At 40.7% G+C, this 19,177-nt stretch overlaps 1 protein-coding gene across 2 annotated transcripts in view; it reads left to right on the forward strand.

Annotated features, from left to right (window-relative positions):
• The window catches only part of ZRANB1 (zinc finger RANBP2-type containing 1), a 41,458-nt gene that overhangs the window by 18,947 nt on the left and 3,334 nt on the right, over positions 1-19,177 (forward strand). For both annotated transcript variants that reach the window (XM_042019557.1, XM_042019556.1), the window contains exons 4-9: positions 6,171-6,358; positions 7,883-8,036; positions 10,345-10,416; positions 11,210-11,408; positions 14,791-14,911; positions 15,760-15,889. In XM_042019557.1, the coding sequence (XP_041875491.1) occupies positions 6,171-6,358; positions 7,883-8,036; positions 10,345-10,416; positions 11,210-11,408; positions 14,791-14,911; positions 15,760-15,889 (864 nt within the window). The remainder of the gene's footprint in view (positions 1-6,170; positions 6,359-7,882; positions 8,037-10,344; positions 10,417-11,209; positions 11,409-14,790; positions 14,912-15,759; positions 15,890-19,177) is intronic.

Genomic DNA, 19,177 nt, shown 5'->3' on the forward strand with positions numbered 1-19,177 from the left:
GGCAGATGGTGCCTGTAGGGATGGTTGGGAGGGGAAGAGTCCCTGCTGTGTGTTGTACAGCCTGGCCTCCTTCCCTGTTCCCCCGGGATAGTGGGAAGCATGACTTGGCTGCTGTGCCAGGTAGCAGAGATGCAAGATCATAGCTCTCACCTGAGTAAGAAATCTTGGTGTGTTGTCATCTGTGCCTTGTGCATCTGTCCTATCACAAACGCCTTACATTTGTGTGTGTATATCTTTGAGACTGAGGAAAACTGCCTGCCTTATTCCTTGGCAGAAAATCATCTCCTGAAACACACTTTTAACTTTGGTCTCTTGACTGCTTTTCTTAAACACTCTGATATTTTATGCTAAAAATAATTGAATAAATGATCAAGTTAAAACCAGTTATTTCAATTTGCCTTAGAAGCTCTGATGGTTAACTTTAATAATTGACTTTAATGATTTTCCACTGTCCAGCCTCCTCTTAGGGTACAACCCTGCAAGCAACAAGGGGTGTGAATACCTCTGACAGATTGGAGAGGGATAAGGATGTCTTTAAACAGTTTTTCTTACATCTGTGCTGCTTTGTCCTGTAATGATACATTCAAAACACACAACATGGATCCTGTGTAAGGAGAAGAGCTGTTTGCATGGAAAAAAGAATAGCCAATAGTCATCCCCTCATGCATTGGATGGCTTCAAGTTTAAGGTACATGTCTTCTTGGAAGTATTTATTTCTTTTTTTTAGCTGATGCAAGTTGCTGAGCTTGAAGAATCAAAAAAACCGTAATAGACAGAAGTTTCTGTCTCAGTGTCATTACCTGGAGAGTGATCTACCATTGATTGTGTGCTGATACTGACAGGGGAGGCCCTGGAAATCAAAAAAGAGGAGAAGGAACAGAAGGGTGTGGTTAGAGGCCCATAAAGGTTTTTCAGACAACCCCTCTCTTTTTTTTATCAGTTGGTGTGTCATATTTGCTTGCAAAGCAGTCCTTTCTTCAGGAGAAATTCTTCCCAGGCTGAAATTGTGAGTCACTTAGTATCAATAAAACTTCATTTATGGCCACCTGATGTACCCCTGGTGAAGAGCTGGAAGAGCCTGAGGGCTGACTCAGCTCCAGAGAATGCCACAGGTCCTCAGCACTCTGTGTTAAAGAAGCAGAGATTGTTAACAGGTGTCAGAATTAGGTTTTAGTGGGTCAGTTGATCAGCCTCTCACTTGCTGACACTTAAACCAATCTTAGGATTAGTCCTTAGACAAGTAAATGAGAACATATATATGACAGACCACTTGCAGTTGTATCTGGAGCAGAAGAGAAGCAGCACAGAGCTCTGTCTCTCATCTGTTTTATGCTATAGCAGGATCTGTCTTGACTTCTGACTTCTAAAATGTGTAACTTGGTTGTTGGAGAAATTTGCCTTCTCTTGCCAAGCAGTTCAAAGCATTGTCCCACACAAGGTACCTCCTTAAGATGAAGTGTTTCCTTTTGCAATCTGCTCGGATGGGAGAACACATTGGTTGCGTGGCATTGCAGCCTCCTTGAATCCCAGAAATCCCTAATCCCCAGATAGTCACAACTGCATCACTCTGCTTGAAAGAATTTGCCTACTTCATTTTGAGCAGGTTGTGCCAGCCTGTACTCCACAACTGTCAGATACTGAAGTAAATAAAGGCTGCTGCTGGAGTATTTTCCTTGGGAACTTTTCTATCTGGCTGTTCTGAAGCCACTGGAAATGTGCAATTAAGGAAAACAGGACTTGGTTTTCGAGAAATGCTTGTAAGCCTATCTCGCATATTTTCCAAGTTTATATAACTGCACTAAACCCTATAAATATTTACATGTTCTGAAGAATAAACTTAATAGCACCTTAAGCTGAAATAGTTTGGTTTTATCAGCTAATTCTGGCTTATTTAATATGAGGGTAATATTGACATCTAATAAAGAAGGAAGCTGTAAAAGTTGTAGTAGGATCAAGATGGTACAAAGAGATATAATTGATTAATAGTTTTTTTAATTTAGTCTTTTAAAATACCTTTCTTAATCTCTATCATCTAATATATCCTGAGACTGCAAATGCCTGATTTGTGCTGTAAGAGGCAGGGCTTTACTAGAAGAAGAAAAGCCTTGGCTCCTGGTGCTGTGAAAGTCTTCCAATAAGAGGAAATGCCTGAATTGCAAAATGGGAGTAGAGTTGAACCTGTAAATGCAGAATTCTGACTTGCAGTTGTATTTTCTCATGACTTGGGCGAAGCACTTGGCATTCTGTTCTCTCCCTTAATATGTCAGACTATAGTCAGAGTTTGTACGTTAGGCCAAGCAAAATTTTTTTGGGGGGATGCAAAAACTGGTGTATTCAGGTGCAACAGCAAAGGGACGTTTCTGGAGGCCACTTTCAAGGAAAGCTGTGATTGTGTGGATCAGGAGCAGGCACTGAGTCACTGGGATGTGTTTGCATTTGTGTTGCTCTTGAAGCTGATCAGGGCTGTGCCCTCACAAGAGGCTGAGCTCCTGGAGGCTCCCGGGTGTTCTGGGAACAATCTTAAGGCAAATGCCACTCTTCCTTTTGACATTTTAACAGTCTGGGGAATGCAGTGGGTGTCAGTGGGGAATAATCCAACTGGCACAGTGCTGGATCAGGACACGATTCGGAGTCTGCTTGTGTAAGTAATGAGGCACTTCTGCATTGTGAAATGCAGGGAATTATAACATCAGTAAATATTTCTGTAATAGTTTTCATAAACAGTGGGGTTTTCAAGCTCTTTTTAAATAGACTTAATGAATTGGAGACTCTTATCTCACAGAAATCAAAGCCTTTGTAGGAATGTGCCTCCTATTGTCAATAGAAGCATATGCAGGTCTCATTCTGAAATGGTGATACTGAATTTCAGAATTGCAGGCACGGTGCATGTAGGCAAGTCCACCTCATAGTTCTGGGGCAAGATTTGTGTTTTCTGGTTCATATTTCTGACAGTCTGCCTGTTATCACTGTGTTTTGTGTTCACTGCTGCCTTGGCTTGCATGGACTCTGGCACTGTAAGCAGGAGGGCACCTGATGGTCAGGAATTTTCCCTTTTCTTCTGCAGTGGCTCCAATGGAGTAGGTATTTGGTAGAACAGGTAAAGAGAAACGTTGACTTTTCTTGCTGTGGCTCAGAGGGGCCAAAGAGGTTTGTAATGCCCACAGAATACTGGTGCTGCAGTAGTGAGTTGGACTAGACAAACAAATTTCCTGATGCTTCCCCCTGCTATAAAGAGTCATTTTTACCTGTTTTGATTACAGAGTAAAGAATGACCAGATACAGTCCATGCACACAGTCACATTGCGGTCTCTCAGTGAGCTGTAGCTGTGCTAGTTTGTGTCATGTAGCATGCCAACCCTGTACCTAAAATGCCACTAAAAATACATTTATAATTTTTTTTAAAAAATAAGGCCCAGAAAACATCTGCAGTTTGCCTGGTTTGGATGTATTAATTGATCTTTGGCTTAAACTTCATCAGCAAAGTTTTTTAACTGACAGCTTATATAACAATTTTAGTAATTCTAGGACATGGGGCTTTTAGGAATGTCAAGAATTGCAAGACGTGGGAATAAACTTCCAGAACTGGCAGTGCTGCATAGAGCACATGTCACTGATTTGGATCCTTATTGCAGCTTGTAGTAGTTAGTGCTTGAAAAAGGCATTGCCAAACCTCACGTGACCACCTCAGCATCAGCTTAGACTTCAGTTGTTGCTGAGGTTTGATGAAGAGTGGGATGATAATAAGCAACTGAGGGTGGGGGACTAGAAGAATAATTAAAATGATGAATTTCCCAGTAGTAGGCTGTAGTAAAATGTACTGCTTGACAGGCTGGCTTGCTGGAATGTGATTTGGGTCTAACCATCTGTCACCAAAAGATCATTTTAGGGATATTTGTTTGAATTTTGAAATTAATTGTGGGTATTTGGATTCTCAGAATGGCCACCTACTGGTCTTGGGTGTGTTTGTATTGAGGGATGTGGTGGAAGGTGCAGATGTGGTAACCGGAATCTCTCCTGCGTCAGTAGGAGTAGTTAAAATACAAAAAGGGGTGACTAGTCTTTATCTTAGTGGCTTTTAGTATTTAACAAGATGCTTCTCTTAAATTAATGTAATAATAAAAAATTAAGGATATCATAAGATAGCAGAGAACCTGCTCTTCTATCAAATTTCTTCTTTCCTGGATTCTTGGGTTTGGCAAAGCTGTGGTATAACTTGTTTTAAGAGGGCAGGTCATGAGAAATTAGTCTGATTTGTTATCTGTGTACACATACATATCTACACACACGCAAAAAAAAAAAGTCAGTTTGGAGTATTTGGTTGGAATGATCATTGCAGCAGCCATGAGGAATTGCCTTATCAGTGGCAAAAATGTGCTTGCATGGAAATAAAGTTGTACACTTGGCACTTCTGACTCCTACAGAGCAAGAACTAAAATTGGACAGACAAAACTCATCTTGGGAGAATACACGGGCAGGCACTGAATGAGACAGTAGTGCTGGAGAGGGAACAGGAATTGTCTTCCTTACAGGAGACAGACACATGCAGCAGCAAACTAAAAAAATACTGTCTTGTATGGTTTTCCTTCTGCCCTGGTCTGTTAGGACTTGGGAATGAGTGGGTAGGTCTTGTATGACTAAAATTTGCAGTTGAATTGTTGTTTTGGAACTTCTCTGCTTTAGACCACTGTTGAATAATCAAGCTTTTATCAGTGGAGGCTTACAGAGCACAGCTGATAACTTTGTAGAGAAATGTCTTGAACTGATAATCCCATTTTTCTCCCCTGCATTTCTTCTGAAAGCTTTATAATCTCAGCATTCAAAATGATACTTTTTCACTGAGCTAAGAATGCTTTTCTAAATCGTGGCTTAACCAGCAAGCCAGTGGTTAGTGTGCTTCTCTCTAGCAGCCGCTTCAATTTGTTGTGTTGGAGTTTTTTTTAATTTTGGTTGGGGATTTTTGCTTGTTTGGGATGTGGAGTTTGTTTGAGGGGGCAGGAAATGTTGTGGCTTTTTCCTTTTATTTTTTTGTTTTATTTTAAGTCGTGAGTGGGAGTGATTGTCCTGATTGGGTCTGATGACCTTTCCTTTTCAATCAACTTTTTTGAGTTCTGGTGAGCAAATGAAGTAAAAGATGGACTTTGGTCTCAATCGCCAGCCTTGTGGCCTCTACTCAACTGCTGACTCTCAGGAGCTGGGAAGGAGGTTTAGCTGCAGAAAATAGGGAGAGGGTTTTCTCATTTGTCATCTGTGCTCTTACTCTTCTCTGCTTGAGCTGCTGCAACAAGGGCTGCTTCTCAGTGGTGAGATTCTATTCTCCATTCAAGATGGCTTCAGGGACACTATTCTGTTTCCTCAGTTCAGCACTGCACTTAAATAGAATATTTTTGAAGGCATTTGTAAATTTAGGAAGTCTTATATTGGAACAGATACTGTTAGCATAAGCACCACCTCTTAGTGTATTCTGATAACTGCAGCTAAGGAATACATTCAACATGAGTGGTCTTGATATGAAGCATGGTGCAGAAGTCAAAGATTGCCAGGGACTCTAGAAGACATTAGGATCATTCATTGTTCCTCCCATCTTGTTTTAGAAGGTACACACAGTGTATTTAATTCCTCTTTAATTCAGTTTTAATAGAGTACCCCGAGTGAAACTCTCAGGTTCCACTAGTAGCAGAGATGGTGAGCTGAAGAGAAAAATCTGTGCTCTGTATCATTTGTACTGTTTGGAAAAAATAAAACTTTTAGTCCAAAAACCTTTTAATAGATCCTATTTCTATGATCTAGTAGTTTGTTTTTGAGATAAAAGGGAAGATAAAACAATCAAACTAATCTCTGTCATGTGAAGAAATTACTTTCTCTCTGGTCAAATGAAATGCTTGTGAGTATGTTACTGCCAGTGTTTCATCACAGGTCCAGTTCTGAGCTGGCTTTTGATCTCTTACATTTTCCAGCTAGTGTGGGTTAATAGAAATGGTCTGAGAGATGAGGTAAGTGTAAATATTTTGTAATCTTCTGCTTAAAATAATTAAAACTTGTCAAGTTTCTTGCTACGCAATTGATCTTCGTCTGTTCAGCCTGTAACAGGGTAGCTACAGGCGAGCTGTTAAATAAGGTGGCTTGTTCCCTTGCTGTCTAAAGTGAACTGTATGTTGTTTCTCTGCCCTCAGGAGTTGTGGAAGGTGATTTAGCTGCTGTGGAAGCCTACAAGTCGTCCGGAGGGGACATTGCCCGGCAGCTGACGGCAGATGAGGTACGGCTGCTGAACCGCCCGTCCGCCTTCGACGTGGGCTACACCCTCGTGCACCTGGCCATCCGCTTCCAGAGGCAGGACATGCTGGCCATCCTCCTCACTGAGGTGAGTTCTCCTGGCCCTTGCAGAGAGGGAGCAGCATTTTATGTAACCACACCACTGTGTGCAGCCAGAGGCACGCAGCTTTGACCTGTGGTGTTGTTAGAATATATGTGAATTGCTGCTTTGTGCCTTGGATTTCTCCTCAAGAAGTGAGTTTGCTTTAAGAGACTCTGTTGTGATGGTCCTGAGGATGTTCAGTTTTCTCATTAATGAACAGTCTTGGCACACGTTGTGACCTTACTGGCAGTGGAAGTGAGCTATTGTGAGGCTTCCTGTGCTCTGGGTGGGGGAGAGGAAATGCTCTCAAAGCAAAGCACTGACATCAGTGCCAGCGTAGTTTGTTCTGAGTTTGTTAATGAGTAAGTCTACCTGGTCTGGCCTTCCTGGCTTTTGTGGGAGCTTCTCTTCCAGAGTGAAGTAATTTTCTTGCTTTGCAAAATTGCTGAATTTTTTCTATTTTTTGCCCATTTTATAAACTGACTGGTTCTTCTGTTTTGCTCTTCCATGTTCCATTTCCTTCTGTCACCTCACTTCTGGTGACTTGCTGTTCTCCATCTTTGCCCTGTAAATAATTCTGTTATCCTTTTTTGTCTGTTTTCTTCAACTCAGACTTTTGGTTCCTCACCTGATCAGGGCAAGATTTTTATTCTGCCTCCTTCCCTGATGCCTTGTGCAATTCTGAAAGCTGCTATTTGCCTGCAAAGCACATAAAGATGATGGAATGCTCAGTGTTGAATAATTAAAAAGAGTAGATGAAGCAAGACAAATGTAGCTAAAGCCTTGAGTATATATTTATATACGACTAATAGCAGTAGCTTTGTGCTGCTTGCATAACTCTGGGTGGATGGAGTTACATGTTTAAAAACAAGTTAATTTACTGAAATACTGTCTTAGAGACTTTTGTGGTTGGTTTATTTCGGTGCCTAGGAATACTGACTCATCTTGCCATTTCTGAAAATGCTTAGTAGTGCTTGAGCCCCAGTGATACTTTCCTTTTCTAGGATATGAATGAGTGAAAATGTGGGTCTTAAAGGTGTTTTTTTAATATGCATCTGGTGTCATCCCTGTGCCACTTGCCCTTCCTTGTTGAACTAGTTTCTGCTGCCAGTGATGACTAGAACTGTAGAAATTTAACTATCTTAGCTTAATAGTTTTTGGGAAGATTGTTTGTAGGAAACTGTCTAGTACTGCGGTAATGAAGTTTTGTTAAATCTAGACTGGGCTCGTGCATGAGATTTGAGATTGCCGTTATTATGAGCTCTTTCCCGTTTTTATCTCTTTTTCAGCTGGGAGTGGTCACCTGTTAATTCACTGCTTTGATTGAAAGATGTTTTTAACCAGTTATCATTTCCATGACAAATGAGACAGTTCATTAGGAGTCACTAAACTTTCAATCTTTCAGAGTGCCAGTGTTTATAGGTCTCTTGCATTCCTTGCTAACCAAGTACTCTCTGCTGGTGGTCATCCCTCCCAAATCTTCATATTTAATGGGATAATCCTGAGTGCAGTAACTGTGTTGTGTTACAGGTATCCCAGCATGCAGCCAAGTGCATTCCTGCCATGGTGTGTCCAGAGGTCACGGAACAAATCCGCCGTGAAATTGCTGCATCTCTTCATCAGCGAAAGGGAGACTTTGCTTGCTATTTTCTGACTGACCTTGTGACGTTTACGTTACCTGCAGGTAGCTACAAAACCCTTCTTCCTGCTGGAAGATTTTATTGCTTGGTCACTAGTTGAAAATAATGTATTTTGACTTTCTGGTGGTGATGTGTGTGCAGGTTTTATTTATTAAGAGCTTTATTAATTTGTTTATTAAGAGGTTTATTTATTAAGACCTATTTTATTAGATCAGATTTAATAGTTGAATTTAATTGCTCAGTATTTGCACACTTTCATCCATGCATTGCTCCTGTGAGCTGAGCATCTGTTGTCCTACTTAGACATGAAGAAATGGAAGAAAAGTGGTGTGTTCTAAGGAAAGGCTGTATTTAAAGTGAATATTGGAGCCCAGACATTTCTGGTCCATGGTACGACTTTTCACATGGCTATTTTAGCTTCCAGTCCTTTCTCTTGAGACCCAGAGCTGTTCGTTGTACCTGCTTGTAGCAATAGCACTTTTTGAATACTTTTGAGGTACTCTGAGATCGAGAGAATGTTTATCTATTAACAAGGAGCTATTAGAAGACTTTTAATCTTCAGTAGCTGTTTCCTTTAATAGAAATGCTACAAGCAGTAAGAAAATATGCAGCTGGAAACTGTGCCGATCAGCAGATCTCGTTGTGTGTTTTACAAAACATTTTAAGAATTCTATTTGGAACCCTTTTGGTTGAGTGTTACCTCATCTCCTCCTCTTCAAAAAGTCTGGATAATATTTACCACTTGGGTACCTGATTGAGGTGCTGTATTCAGTTGTACTCTGTGGGTTGTGTATGAGAGGCAGGTAGGGTGGGTGTACAGGGTGTCTGTAGGAGACTAAAACTTCATTGCTTTTTGGGGGAGAGAAGGGAAACGGGCAACAGAAGGATTTCCTAACACACGTGAGAAATGTTGTTCTCTCCAGAACTGAAGGATTTGTTCAGTGTTCTCAAGAGACACATCTTAAAGCACTGTGCAGCTTTTTAACACATTAAGCCATTAAGTAATTAGAAAATAAGACTGTTCAAAAGCATCAAGACTTTCCACTTTCCTCACACTTTGCCAATTGCACATCTTTTGCAGTTTGGCTCCAGAGAGCATTTCCAAGGATAGAAGTATAAATCACACAGTTCTGTTCAGATGTTACCTAAACAATGTAGTTTAGGAACCAGTTTCCACTCAACCTTTCAAATTAACAGATTGGATCCTCCTGAAAAGCCAATGCATGGATGTTAGAGTGCAAAGCTTTTAAATTGATTGCTGGCCACTAAAAGCAGTTTTAGCTTTAAAAGCCCCAATCAATCACACAAAAAAAGGACCACCCCACATCACCCTGCCTGCACCAAGCATTAATGTGCTTCAGTAGCAACTCATGTGCCTAAATGTGGACTTAAAAGCCCTGGGGTATTGGACATCTGAGCAGGACTGGCAGCTACCACACTGCAATTAAGAGAGATCTTTGTGTCCTTGAAATACCACTTAGGCCCCAGTCCTTATCCCCTAGAGTGCCTGAAGGGATGCTGGATATTCCTGTTCCTATTTTATTTATTGCCTTAACTTTCACATGTTTAAGTTTCATGATTGTGCTGAAACCAGCAAAGTTTCTCTGGTTGCTGCTCTGCCTGGCAACCCTTTACTGCTTATCCTTTTGGAATGCAGGCCAGGAGCAAATATTTACTGTGTGGCACATGCTGAGTTTTAGAATGTGTGAGAGTGTTCGTTGTTTTTTTTCCTTCTTTTTTATAAGGTAGTTGCAAATTCTGTCTCTAAAGTTCTTGGAGCGGTTGTCAGTAGGGGGCATTTTCCATGGCTCAATAGTTTTCCCATTTCTTGTTTTCTAACTTATCTGCAAACCTTTGGGGTTCTCAAAACTATTTTATTGAGGTCTGAATGAGATGATTAAGGAAGTGGATATTCTGGAGAAGAACACATTCCTTGACAAACTTTATCTGTCCTTTGGGATAGACTGCAGAGAAGAAGCCATTCAGATAGGTGGAAAACCATTGCTTAGGATTGCAGCTGTGCTAAATACAATAGGGTTGGAAGTAAAATTACTCCTTTAAATTTCTCACCTCAAAGTGATTCTCCGCTTTCTCCTTCAGAGAAATACAGTCTTAACCCTATGCATGCTGTGATGATCCTTTCTGCATCAAAGGTGTGACAGTGAGGCTGAGGTGCAAACCTCCCTCAGCAGCTCTGCAAAGCCTCGGGCCACACATGACAGCAGCTTTCCAGAGGAAGTGTTAGACCTGATAGGGCAAAAGCTGTTCTGTGAGTTCTCCTGAGCAGCAGCTGGTGATGTCTCTTTTACAGTAGCATTAAGTGACTCTTGTATTTGCTGTCTGTTTTTCCAGATATTGAAGATTTACCACCCACAGTCCAGGAAAAATTATTTGATGAAGTACTTGACAGAGATGTTCAGAAAGGTAAATGCACCGAGAACAGCTGGGATCATCCTGGCTTTTCATCAGAGAATGTTTCTCTTACTAAAAATAAACTACGTGTGTCTTTATATATGTGGCTTTGTCCATGAGCATGTTTTAAACAGAGATTGGATGCTTTCATGTTAATCTTCACCCTGGAATTCATAAAGTCACAGAATGGTTTGAGCTGGAAGGGACCTTAAAGACCTTCCCCTCAACCAGGTTGCTCCAAACCAGCAACTTCCACAGATGAGGCAACCACAGCTTGTCTGGGCAGCCTGTGCCAGGGCTCACCACTGTCAAAGGGAACAATTCCTTCCCAATATCCCATCTAACCCTGCCCTTTGGCAGTAGGATGCCATCCCCCCTTAACCTGTCACTGCATGCCCATGTAAAACTATTTTAATTTTAACGTTTCCAGTCTATTTATGCAGCAGAGGGAGAATAGAGTCTGTAGAAATCATGTTTGTAGTGTATCTCTGTAGAGCTTTAAAAATCTTTAGAAGTCAGTTTTGAGTCACAAGCTTTTTAAGGAAAACTGAAAAAAATCTTTTCATTTCAGTAACAATCCTCAAACAAATGATGTCATGCTATGGTTTGGTTTGCTTTTGGTTTATTTTATTGACAGAAGAAGAAATTTCTTCTGCCGGTGTAGTTCACCTGTTCCTTGTAGTATGAAGGAAAGCACTTTTATTCATGCAGAGGGGCAGATTATTGAGACTGTGCCATTATTCTTCTGTCTGAATTCTCTGAGATAAGTAAGTGGAGTGTTTAAGAGCTGGCTGTCCCATTGCAGAGCTGGAAGAGGAGTCTCCCATCATTAACTGGTCCCTGGAGCTGGGGACACGCCTGGACAGCAGGCTGTACGCACTTTGGAACCGCACTGCTGGCGACTGCCTGCTCGACTCCGTGCTCCAGGCCACCTGGGGCATCTACGACAAGGACTCCGTGCTGCGCAAGGCTCTGCACGACAGTTTACACGACTGCTCCCACTGGTGAGTTAGGGCAGCTTTTTCCATGTGCTGTAGTGGCAAAACCCCACAGCCACCCCTCCCCAGTTCCCTGGGATTGTGCTCCTCGAAGCTGTCGAGTCACCGTGGTCCCGGCTGTGATCTTAATCTTACGTTTTAAATACGAGCACTGGAAACTTGGGCACTGCGAACGCAGGGATGGCGTGTGATGCTCAGCAAATGGCATTTCAAACACTAAAATGCTTTATACTTGTCAAGCATGCACTAACCACAGTTACTGCAGCTGGAATTTGTGTCCTTGCAATGTAAATCATGCACGTGCCATGCCTTGCTGCTTGGTGGGAGCTGTGCAGAAGATTGTTAGTAGAAGACAGCCTTTTTTATTCCTTATAAACTTTTCAGTATTTTCATTCCATCTGCTTAGTTATGGCTTTACTCAGGACTGCTCTTTTTATCCCTGTTCTGCCTGCTAAAATAATGGCAGTAAAGCACAGAGTGTTGGCATTTAACTTATTCTGTCATTTGGCCATAAAATTGATTCATCATTCTGTAAAACAACTTCGGTTGCTTTGCACTGACAACCTTCTTTAGTTGGATAGTGTGGTTTGCTTCTGCTAGAGGGAAGATCTTAGTTGGACCCCCAGTGGTTGTCCAGCAGCTCTCCAGGGTGTCCTGGACTAAGGGATGAGCTGATAAAGACTGATAATCCAAGACACAGGTGATCATTTATTTGATGTTCTTGTAGTCAAGGACAGGAGAAACACTGTCAGCACATACTGCAGAAAGAGCCTGTCCCCGTCCTCAGTGCTGTGCAGGTCAACAACAAAGGTTAATTTAGGAGTACCTCTAAGTAAATTTCGTGCTATTGGGAGAGAACTGCCCAAATTAGCCTCCGGAGCTGGATTCCAGAAAGTGATGTCTCAGTAGCAATTCTCCCAGGAACCAGTGTCTGAAAGGATCTGTCACTGCTTTGGTGTTGTTCAGCATGGAGTGTGCATCTTGTCCATGCAGGAGTTTCCTTGGCATCACAGGCAGCTCCCATCAGGCCAAAACAGAACAGGTTTTGCTCTTTATGGTAACAAAACCAAGCATGGTATCCAAAAACATGCTGCAAACTACTGAGCTTTGGATCAAATCTCTCAAAATGTTGGTGTTAACTGTGGTTGACTTATTGGTGTATATAAATGTAACACTCATTTAGAGGCTATTAAATCTTGTTAAGCTTTTTAGTTTATGTCTAGACAGAATTTTCATTTTACTCTGAATTTGCTTAATCTTTGTCCTTATTAGAAGCATAATTTTTAACTGATTGGTGTGTTCCTTTATAGGAACAAGTCTTCAGACTTTAAAGATCAAGTCTGTAAGGAACAAGTCATGTTCCTTATTAGGAACAAGTCTTTAGAATAAGTCTTTTAGCCAGGTTTTGTTGTAAATTGATCATCCTGTACATTCTATACTTGCTGTATAGATTCCATTTGAGAAGATACATTTAATTTTGCGGGCTAGGACACGTGGCTGATTGGAAGCAATGTCGTCACTGGAACAGGCTCTTAAATACAATCCCTGCTTAAACTTCTATCTAGTGGAATTATTCTTCAAAGCCTCCACAAAGACACTTAAAAATGGGTATTTTTATAGTCAGACAGAAAACATTCATGTAACTCACTTGACCTTGTTTTGTTCTATTTGTTTAGACGCTAAACAAAGAGAAATCTATTTACCAGAGACAGTCTTGTATGTGGTACTTGGAAAAAGCTCCATAGTGAAGTTCCCAGAGGCTTTTCCACTCACCTTTCAGTAGCTACACTTTTTTAGTTTACACAAAAGTGTGTTCTGATGTGTCCCTTTTTGTATGCCACCATTAGCTTTTGCTGGAGAATGGGCATATGCCCTAAGTTGACTTGCAGAATTTTATTCTTTAATGGATGCATTCAGTTCTCTTGTGTTAACCTGAAAAGTTTGCTTTAAATAAGATCAAAATCTTGTGTATGGCTGACTAACTCAGGGAAGAAATTTCTTTAGGAGAACACTTTCACAATCAGTCAAGCTTTTGGGGAGTAGTTCGGTGTTTTTCCTTTTTTTCTTTTTTCCCTTGAATTTTCTGGGCTTTCACTCTCACTCTGGTGATGTAGGAGTTTTTGTTGTTGTTTTGCTTTGTTTTTTCTTTTCTTTCACCCAGAATCTGATTAAATGTCTTTCAGGAGACCTGGGAATGAATTCATTCAGCACAAAGTGCTCAGTTAGAGATTTATGGGAGAAAACAGGCAAAATATTTATCAGCTGCAAAGGTGGAAATATTGGTGTGTTTGGATAAAAGCTGGAATGCAGATCCAGGAGATTCCCTGTGGATATATTACTGTGAATTAGCACAGACCTATCTAAACATCTTAGTAATAGGAATTTTAAACCATGCAAGGGCTTTAGATGGACTCAGGAAAGCCAGCCTGGCTGGTGGCTGCTGTCCTACACACCAAGATTTTAGGGTGATTTCAGCTTCACTGAAAGCATAGGAAAGATCTTATCCACACACACTCACTGTCTGCTAACACTCTCAAGTTTTAATTAAATGAGTTCATTTCAGTGACTTTTTTAATAAGCTGAAACTTCAGAATGGTTTCTTTGTCTTCACAGGAAAGACCGTTGTTAAAAGTTGGCTTAGCACTGTTCCCTAAATCCTGATTCCTAATATGAAGCTGTGGCTTTTTCTTAGTGTGGTGATTATATAGAGTTTAAAATTTTTAAAAGTAAACATCATCTTCTTAATGTGTCATTTCTCTTGGTAAATGGTTAAATAAAATATCATAACTAAACTAAATCCCACATTGCATATTTGATTCTTATCCACACTGCTTTACAACTCCATATAATATGGAATTACCACCCCTTTGCTCCAAAATCTGGTAGAAAACAGATTCTGCCTCTTAACCATGGGCTGTTGGAAATTGATGTGCAAGTACTTTGAAGTTAATTAACTCAGGATGTTGTTAAAAATAGAAAAATACCTGTATTTTTTGTGTGAGAAGAATGAGCAACTCCTCTTGTATGAAATGGAATGTCTTACTTATGTTCCCTGTATATCAACACTTAAATAAGCCTAAATAAGACTTAAAAAAACCCCTATTGCAAGAAGTATCAAACTGGGCAGGAGCCTGGTAGGAACTTGGATCATGTTTGCTGTCGAAATTGCATTTCTTTTTTAAATGGCTCTTAAATGAGGATTAATAAATGGAGTCTCCTGAAGATAAAAAAAAACCAAAACAAAATCAGTTTTCCTGATACTTGCTCTCTTTTTTCCCCCTTCTTGGGATAAAGGATTGCAAGGGTTAAATATTGCTGTCAGGATTATGGTGGTTGAGTAAATGTTTTTGCCTTTGCCACTCTCTCTCTCTCCCCCTTAACATCTTAGGTTCTACACACGCTGGAAAGAGTGGGAATCATGGTATTCCCAAAGCTTCGGTTTACATTTCTCCTTGCGAGAGGAACAGTGGCAGGAAGATTGGGCATTCATTCTCTCTCTTGCAAGCCAGGTAAGAAAACTCCTTTGTCAGAGGGCTTTTGGAAAAGATACTTTAATTTCTGAAAGAAATTTCAGAACTAGAAGTGGTTTTGGGGAATAAGAATATCCTGTATGAAGGAAGAACATCCCTCTTAAGCCAATGATCTTAAAATATTACTGAGTAAACTATTCTGCAAGTATGGAAAGGTTCATTTGAAATTAAAATTTTTGAGCTTGCTATTAAGCAGTGCAACACAAAAAACGAATGATGGTATTAAGGTGAAGTCTGTAGAACAAACTAGTAGATAATCATGTGTTTAATATCCTGCCTCCAGCTCCTGCAGCACTTTTACCTCCCAAAACACACCTCCAAACCTGTCGGCTTACACTGCTCAAACTCCAGCAAGCTGAGGTTTTATAACTCCCCTCCAAAATGAGATTTATGTTCCTATAAGCTTCCAGCTATAGGAATATTTTTAGCTCCTCTTTTAAAGTATAAACATGATTTTGGTGCTATTTCTTTGAGGTTTGTTTTGGATGTGCCCTTTTCCTATCATCAAAAGGTATTTGCCTTAAAGTGCCCTCAGATGAGTGCATTATTTTTAGACCTAACATTATGTAGAGTTTCACTTCTAAGTGGGGAATGAAATCCATTACATTGAATCTGGGCAATAGGACAGAGAATTATTGCTGACAGCTGACAAGCAGAAATGTTTTTCCTTATTTCCAATAATTTTTCAGTCTTTTGTTTTTCCTGTTAAAGCTTTATCACTCTTAAAAGCATTTTCTCTCTCAACTTGAAGACTGTTTTTTTTAAATTTCAACACACAGGATGGTAAGTTGTGTTTCAATTGATGTCTTTCTTTGTGTTTGGTTCAGCCTGGAGCGAGTTTGGAGCAGACACACATTTTTGTACTTGCACATATTCTTAGAAGACCAATTATAGTTTATGGAGTAAAATATTACAAGAGTTTTCGGGGAGAAACATTAGGATATACCCGCTTCCAAGGTAAGCATTTGTTTTTTTAAATTCAGTTTTAAACAAAGTTGGGCTGTAAATCAATAGTGACATGAAGGGACTGTCTGGAAAAGGATGGAATTCTGTTGTAGGTAAATTTTCATTTGCTATTAAAAAGAACAAAACAATCTCTCCAAACTTGCAGTTTTTCATTTTATAGTAGGCATGGTGCCTGTAAAAGTGAATTCCATGATGTACTTTAAAGGAAGTTTTTAAAATTTATCTGTGTTTCAGTAATTTACACTTTACAGCAAGTGTGGTGTGAATACTGACTTATTTCTCATTAGTATTATAATTTTGCATAGTTTGATCAGGTTCTTTCTGACTTTTTCTCCTCATCTCCAAGACAGCCTGACTGTCCTTAACATAAATACGAAGATGACTCAGTCCAGTTTTGCTTAGACTTAACATCTGTAGATTTCTAAAGATGCATTTTCTGCTTTGCAAACCAAATCTGTGGGCAACTTTCCCCTCTATTACATGCTAATACTTTACTATTCAGATAATAAAATATGAGAGGGGATTGGGAGCATCTTCACATCCTGAGCTGTAAATAAAACCCGTGGGGAAGGCTCTGTGTGTGTTCCAGGGGGTTGGGACATTTGTTTTGCCCACAGTTCATATTCCTGGCCTCAAGTACACCTGCTTGATGATGACCCACTCTTTATTTATAGCTTAGCAGAGGGCTTCCCAAAACATCTTTGTGATTTGAAAGAAAAGAAGTATGGTGACTTTGGAAGGAGGCAAACCCATGATGTATAGGAAACCCCAAACTGTGGAGTTAATGTTAATTTATAACTATTTAGAGTCTTGGCTTCTAAGTTTGGGGCAGTAACAAAACTTTATCTAGGGAAATTAATTACTTTTTTGTGGAGTCTAAAAGTTTGGTAGTCTTTTTAGTTACATGTTAACTTTTTTTTTGAGGATGAAAGGCTGGGAAGGAACAGTTACTCGTTTCACTTAAATCTGACTTGCCAGGTTTGTGTTGCTTTTAATTCTAAGGCTTGGTGGTTTGCAAATAGTTTTATTTCCTAGATTGGCCATTGAGGCAGACAAGTATTACACAGCCTAAATGTGCTGAAATGGTTTCTTGCTCTGTGAACCAGAGGGAAACAGGGTGCCTGGAACACCCTTTTACAGCACATGGGTTTCCAGGAATTTAGGCAGCCAAATAGTTATGACTTGAGATTTGCTTGCCACAAGCCACATCCAGCCATACATGGAAACACACAGCACGGGGAACAGGTGAACTTGGAGTCCTGTGTCGCAGTACCTGGAATTGCTCCTCTCCCTGCCCAGCCACATTTTTGTGGTTAATGTGTGCTAATCAAATGCCATTGGCACAGCTGAAACCCAACAGCCGTGAGCTCCGAGTGGGGTGGGCTGCCAGGAGGAGGCTCCTGCTCTGGGCCTGTGTGTGGGCTGTGCTCAGCATGTGGAGCTTTGGGGAGTGCTGGGGTGTCCCTCGGTATCTGGGTAGCACCCTGCCTCTGTTTAACATCACATCCGCCAGAAAAGTCCCTGGAAGTGTTCAAGGCTAGGTTGGCCAGGGCTTGGAACAACCTGGTCCTGTGGAAGGTGTCCCTGCCCATGGCAGGAGGTGGAACTGGTTGGGCTTTAAGGTCCCTTTCAACCCAAACCACTCTGTAATTGTGGGTTATAATAGAAATGGGGAATTGAATTTTTTTAATGCTTGTTCAACCTCACGGTTCAGTTTGTAGCACCCTCTTATCCACCCCTAAAATACTCTCCCTGACAAGAATTTTTTCTCCAGGGATTCCTTGTTCCAGCTTGGCATCCTTGCTGTAGCTGCTGTGAGTCCCATAATTGCCAGCCTCCTTGTTTCCCAGATTCCAGCTGATTGTTAATGCTTCTTTAAATACTAAAGCTTCAGTGGTGGAAGACCTGTTTGCTCAGGCCCTAACTATGACCCTGGTCAGACCCTCCTTGTCTGGCCACATGTATTTAGTGGCACAAATATGCAGCTTTTAAAATTGAACAGAAAAAAAGGTAACTGACGGAAGTGATCATCAGGTCAGGCTGGAGACACTAAATCCTATGTGGGTGGCTTCAGGATAGGTGTTAGCCCATACTCTTTATTTTCTGTGGCTTGTGCTCATGTCAACTGTTGTTACACAACCTTCTCACTTTATATCAGCGTGACTTTTATAACTCCTAAGAGCACTAGATATTCTCCCTGGCAATGCTTGAAATTCTTTTCTTGTGGAGCTCATCACAGTGTTGAGGAGGAATGGAAAGTGTAGCACAGCCTTCTGTCTTGGGGAAATGATTAATGTGGAATTTTCAACAAGATAAAACAATGGTGAAAAAAGATTTCCAAAACTTGCTGAATTTCAGTGTAGGCATGGAGGCAACCAGATGAGTTTCAGTCCTGAAAGGGCACATAGCTGTGCTCTGTGTGCATGAAGAACTGATTCCCAGGAATTGGGGGACTGTCTTCCTTATATTTGACTGGATGTTATATCTTCAGGGTAAATTGGAATTTTGACTGGATGTTTGGTTCTTTCCCTTAATGCAAAGATCTGAAACTTTCTGGTGAAGGCTTATCCCGTGTTCTTCACCTTCTGTGTTTAATGTTGCATTAGAGTGAGACTTAATGATGGGGACAGGAGGAAGGGAGGGCTAAGAAGGTATTAGAAGGATCTGTCCTTAAATCGTGGTGTGGTAAAAACTTGAGTGAATCTTCATTTTAAATAAATGGCAAGACTTTTAGGTAGCTCTTGATTGCTAATTCAAAAACAAGGGGGGGGAAAAAGGGACAATTATTTACTGGCAGCCCCCACTAATTTTTACTGCAGCACAAAAAGATGAGCTCAAAACTTTAGTAGAACCTCCAAAGCCACCCCCTGCCTCCGATTCCCATTTTAGCGTTGCCCTTCCCTCTCCGTGGCTGTTGGAGGAGCGCCGTGTTTGCAGCAGCAGCTGTACTAGAGGGGTTGCTATGCTACATGTGCACTTGAGTTTATGTGGGGCTATTTTTAACCTGTCACAAGGTGAGCTGTGCCTTTGCTTAAGTTGTCTTGCAGTACACACCAAGAATTATTTATGTTTCTGGAAGAAAGGAGTTCCAGTTTTATTTTGAGACCTCAAGCAAATTGCTGTCTTTATTGCTAAAAGTGGTGGGGAGAAAAAGTGCAGTTCCTCTCAGAATCTGTGGCATCAGGTGTTGGTTGTAGCTGAGCAAAGTAGTAAAATGTAAAAAAGCTTTTTGGTGCTTTTTTCCTTTTTTTTTTTAAATTGATATGAATAATTGATGTG

Source organism: Corvus kubaryi, unplaced genomic scaffold (genome assembly GCF_017639235.1).
Source record: "Corvus kubaryi isolate FWS band 111438036 unplaced genomic scaffold, C.kubaryi_AGA036_p1.0 138, whole genome shotgun sequence".
Taxonomy (NCBI): Eukaryota; Metazoa; Chordata; class Aves; order Passeriformes; family Corvidae; genus Corvus; species Corvus kubaryi.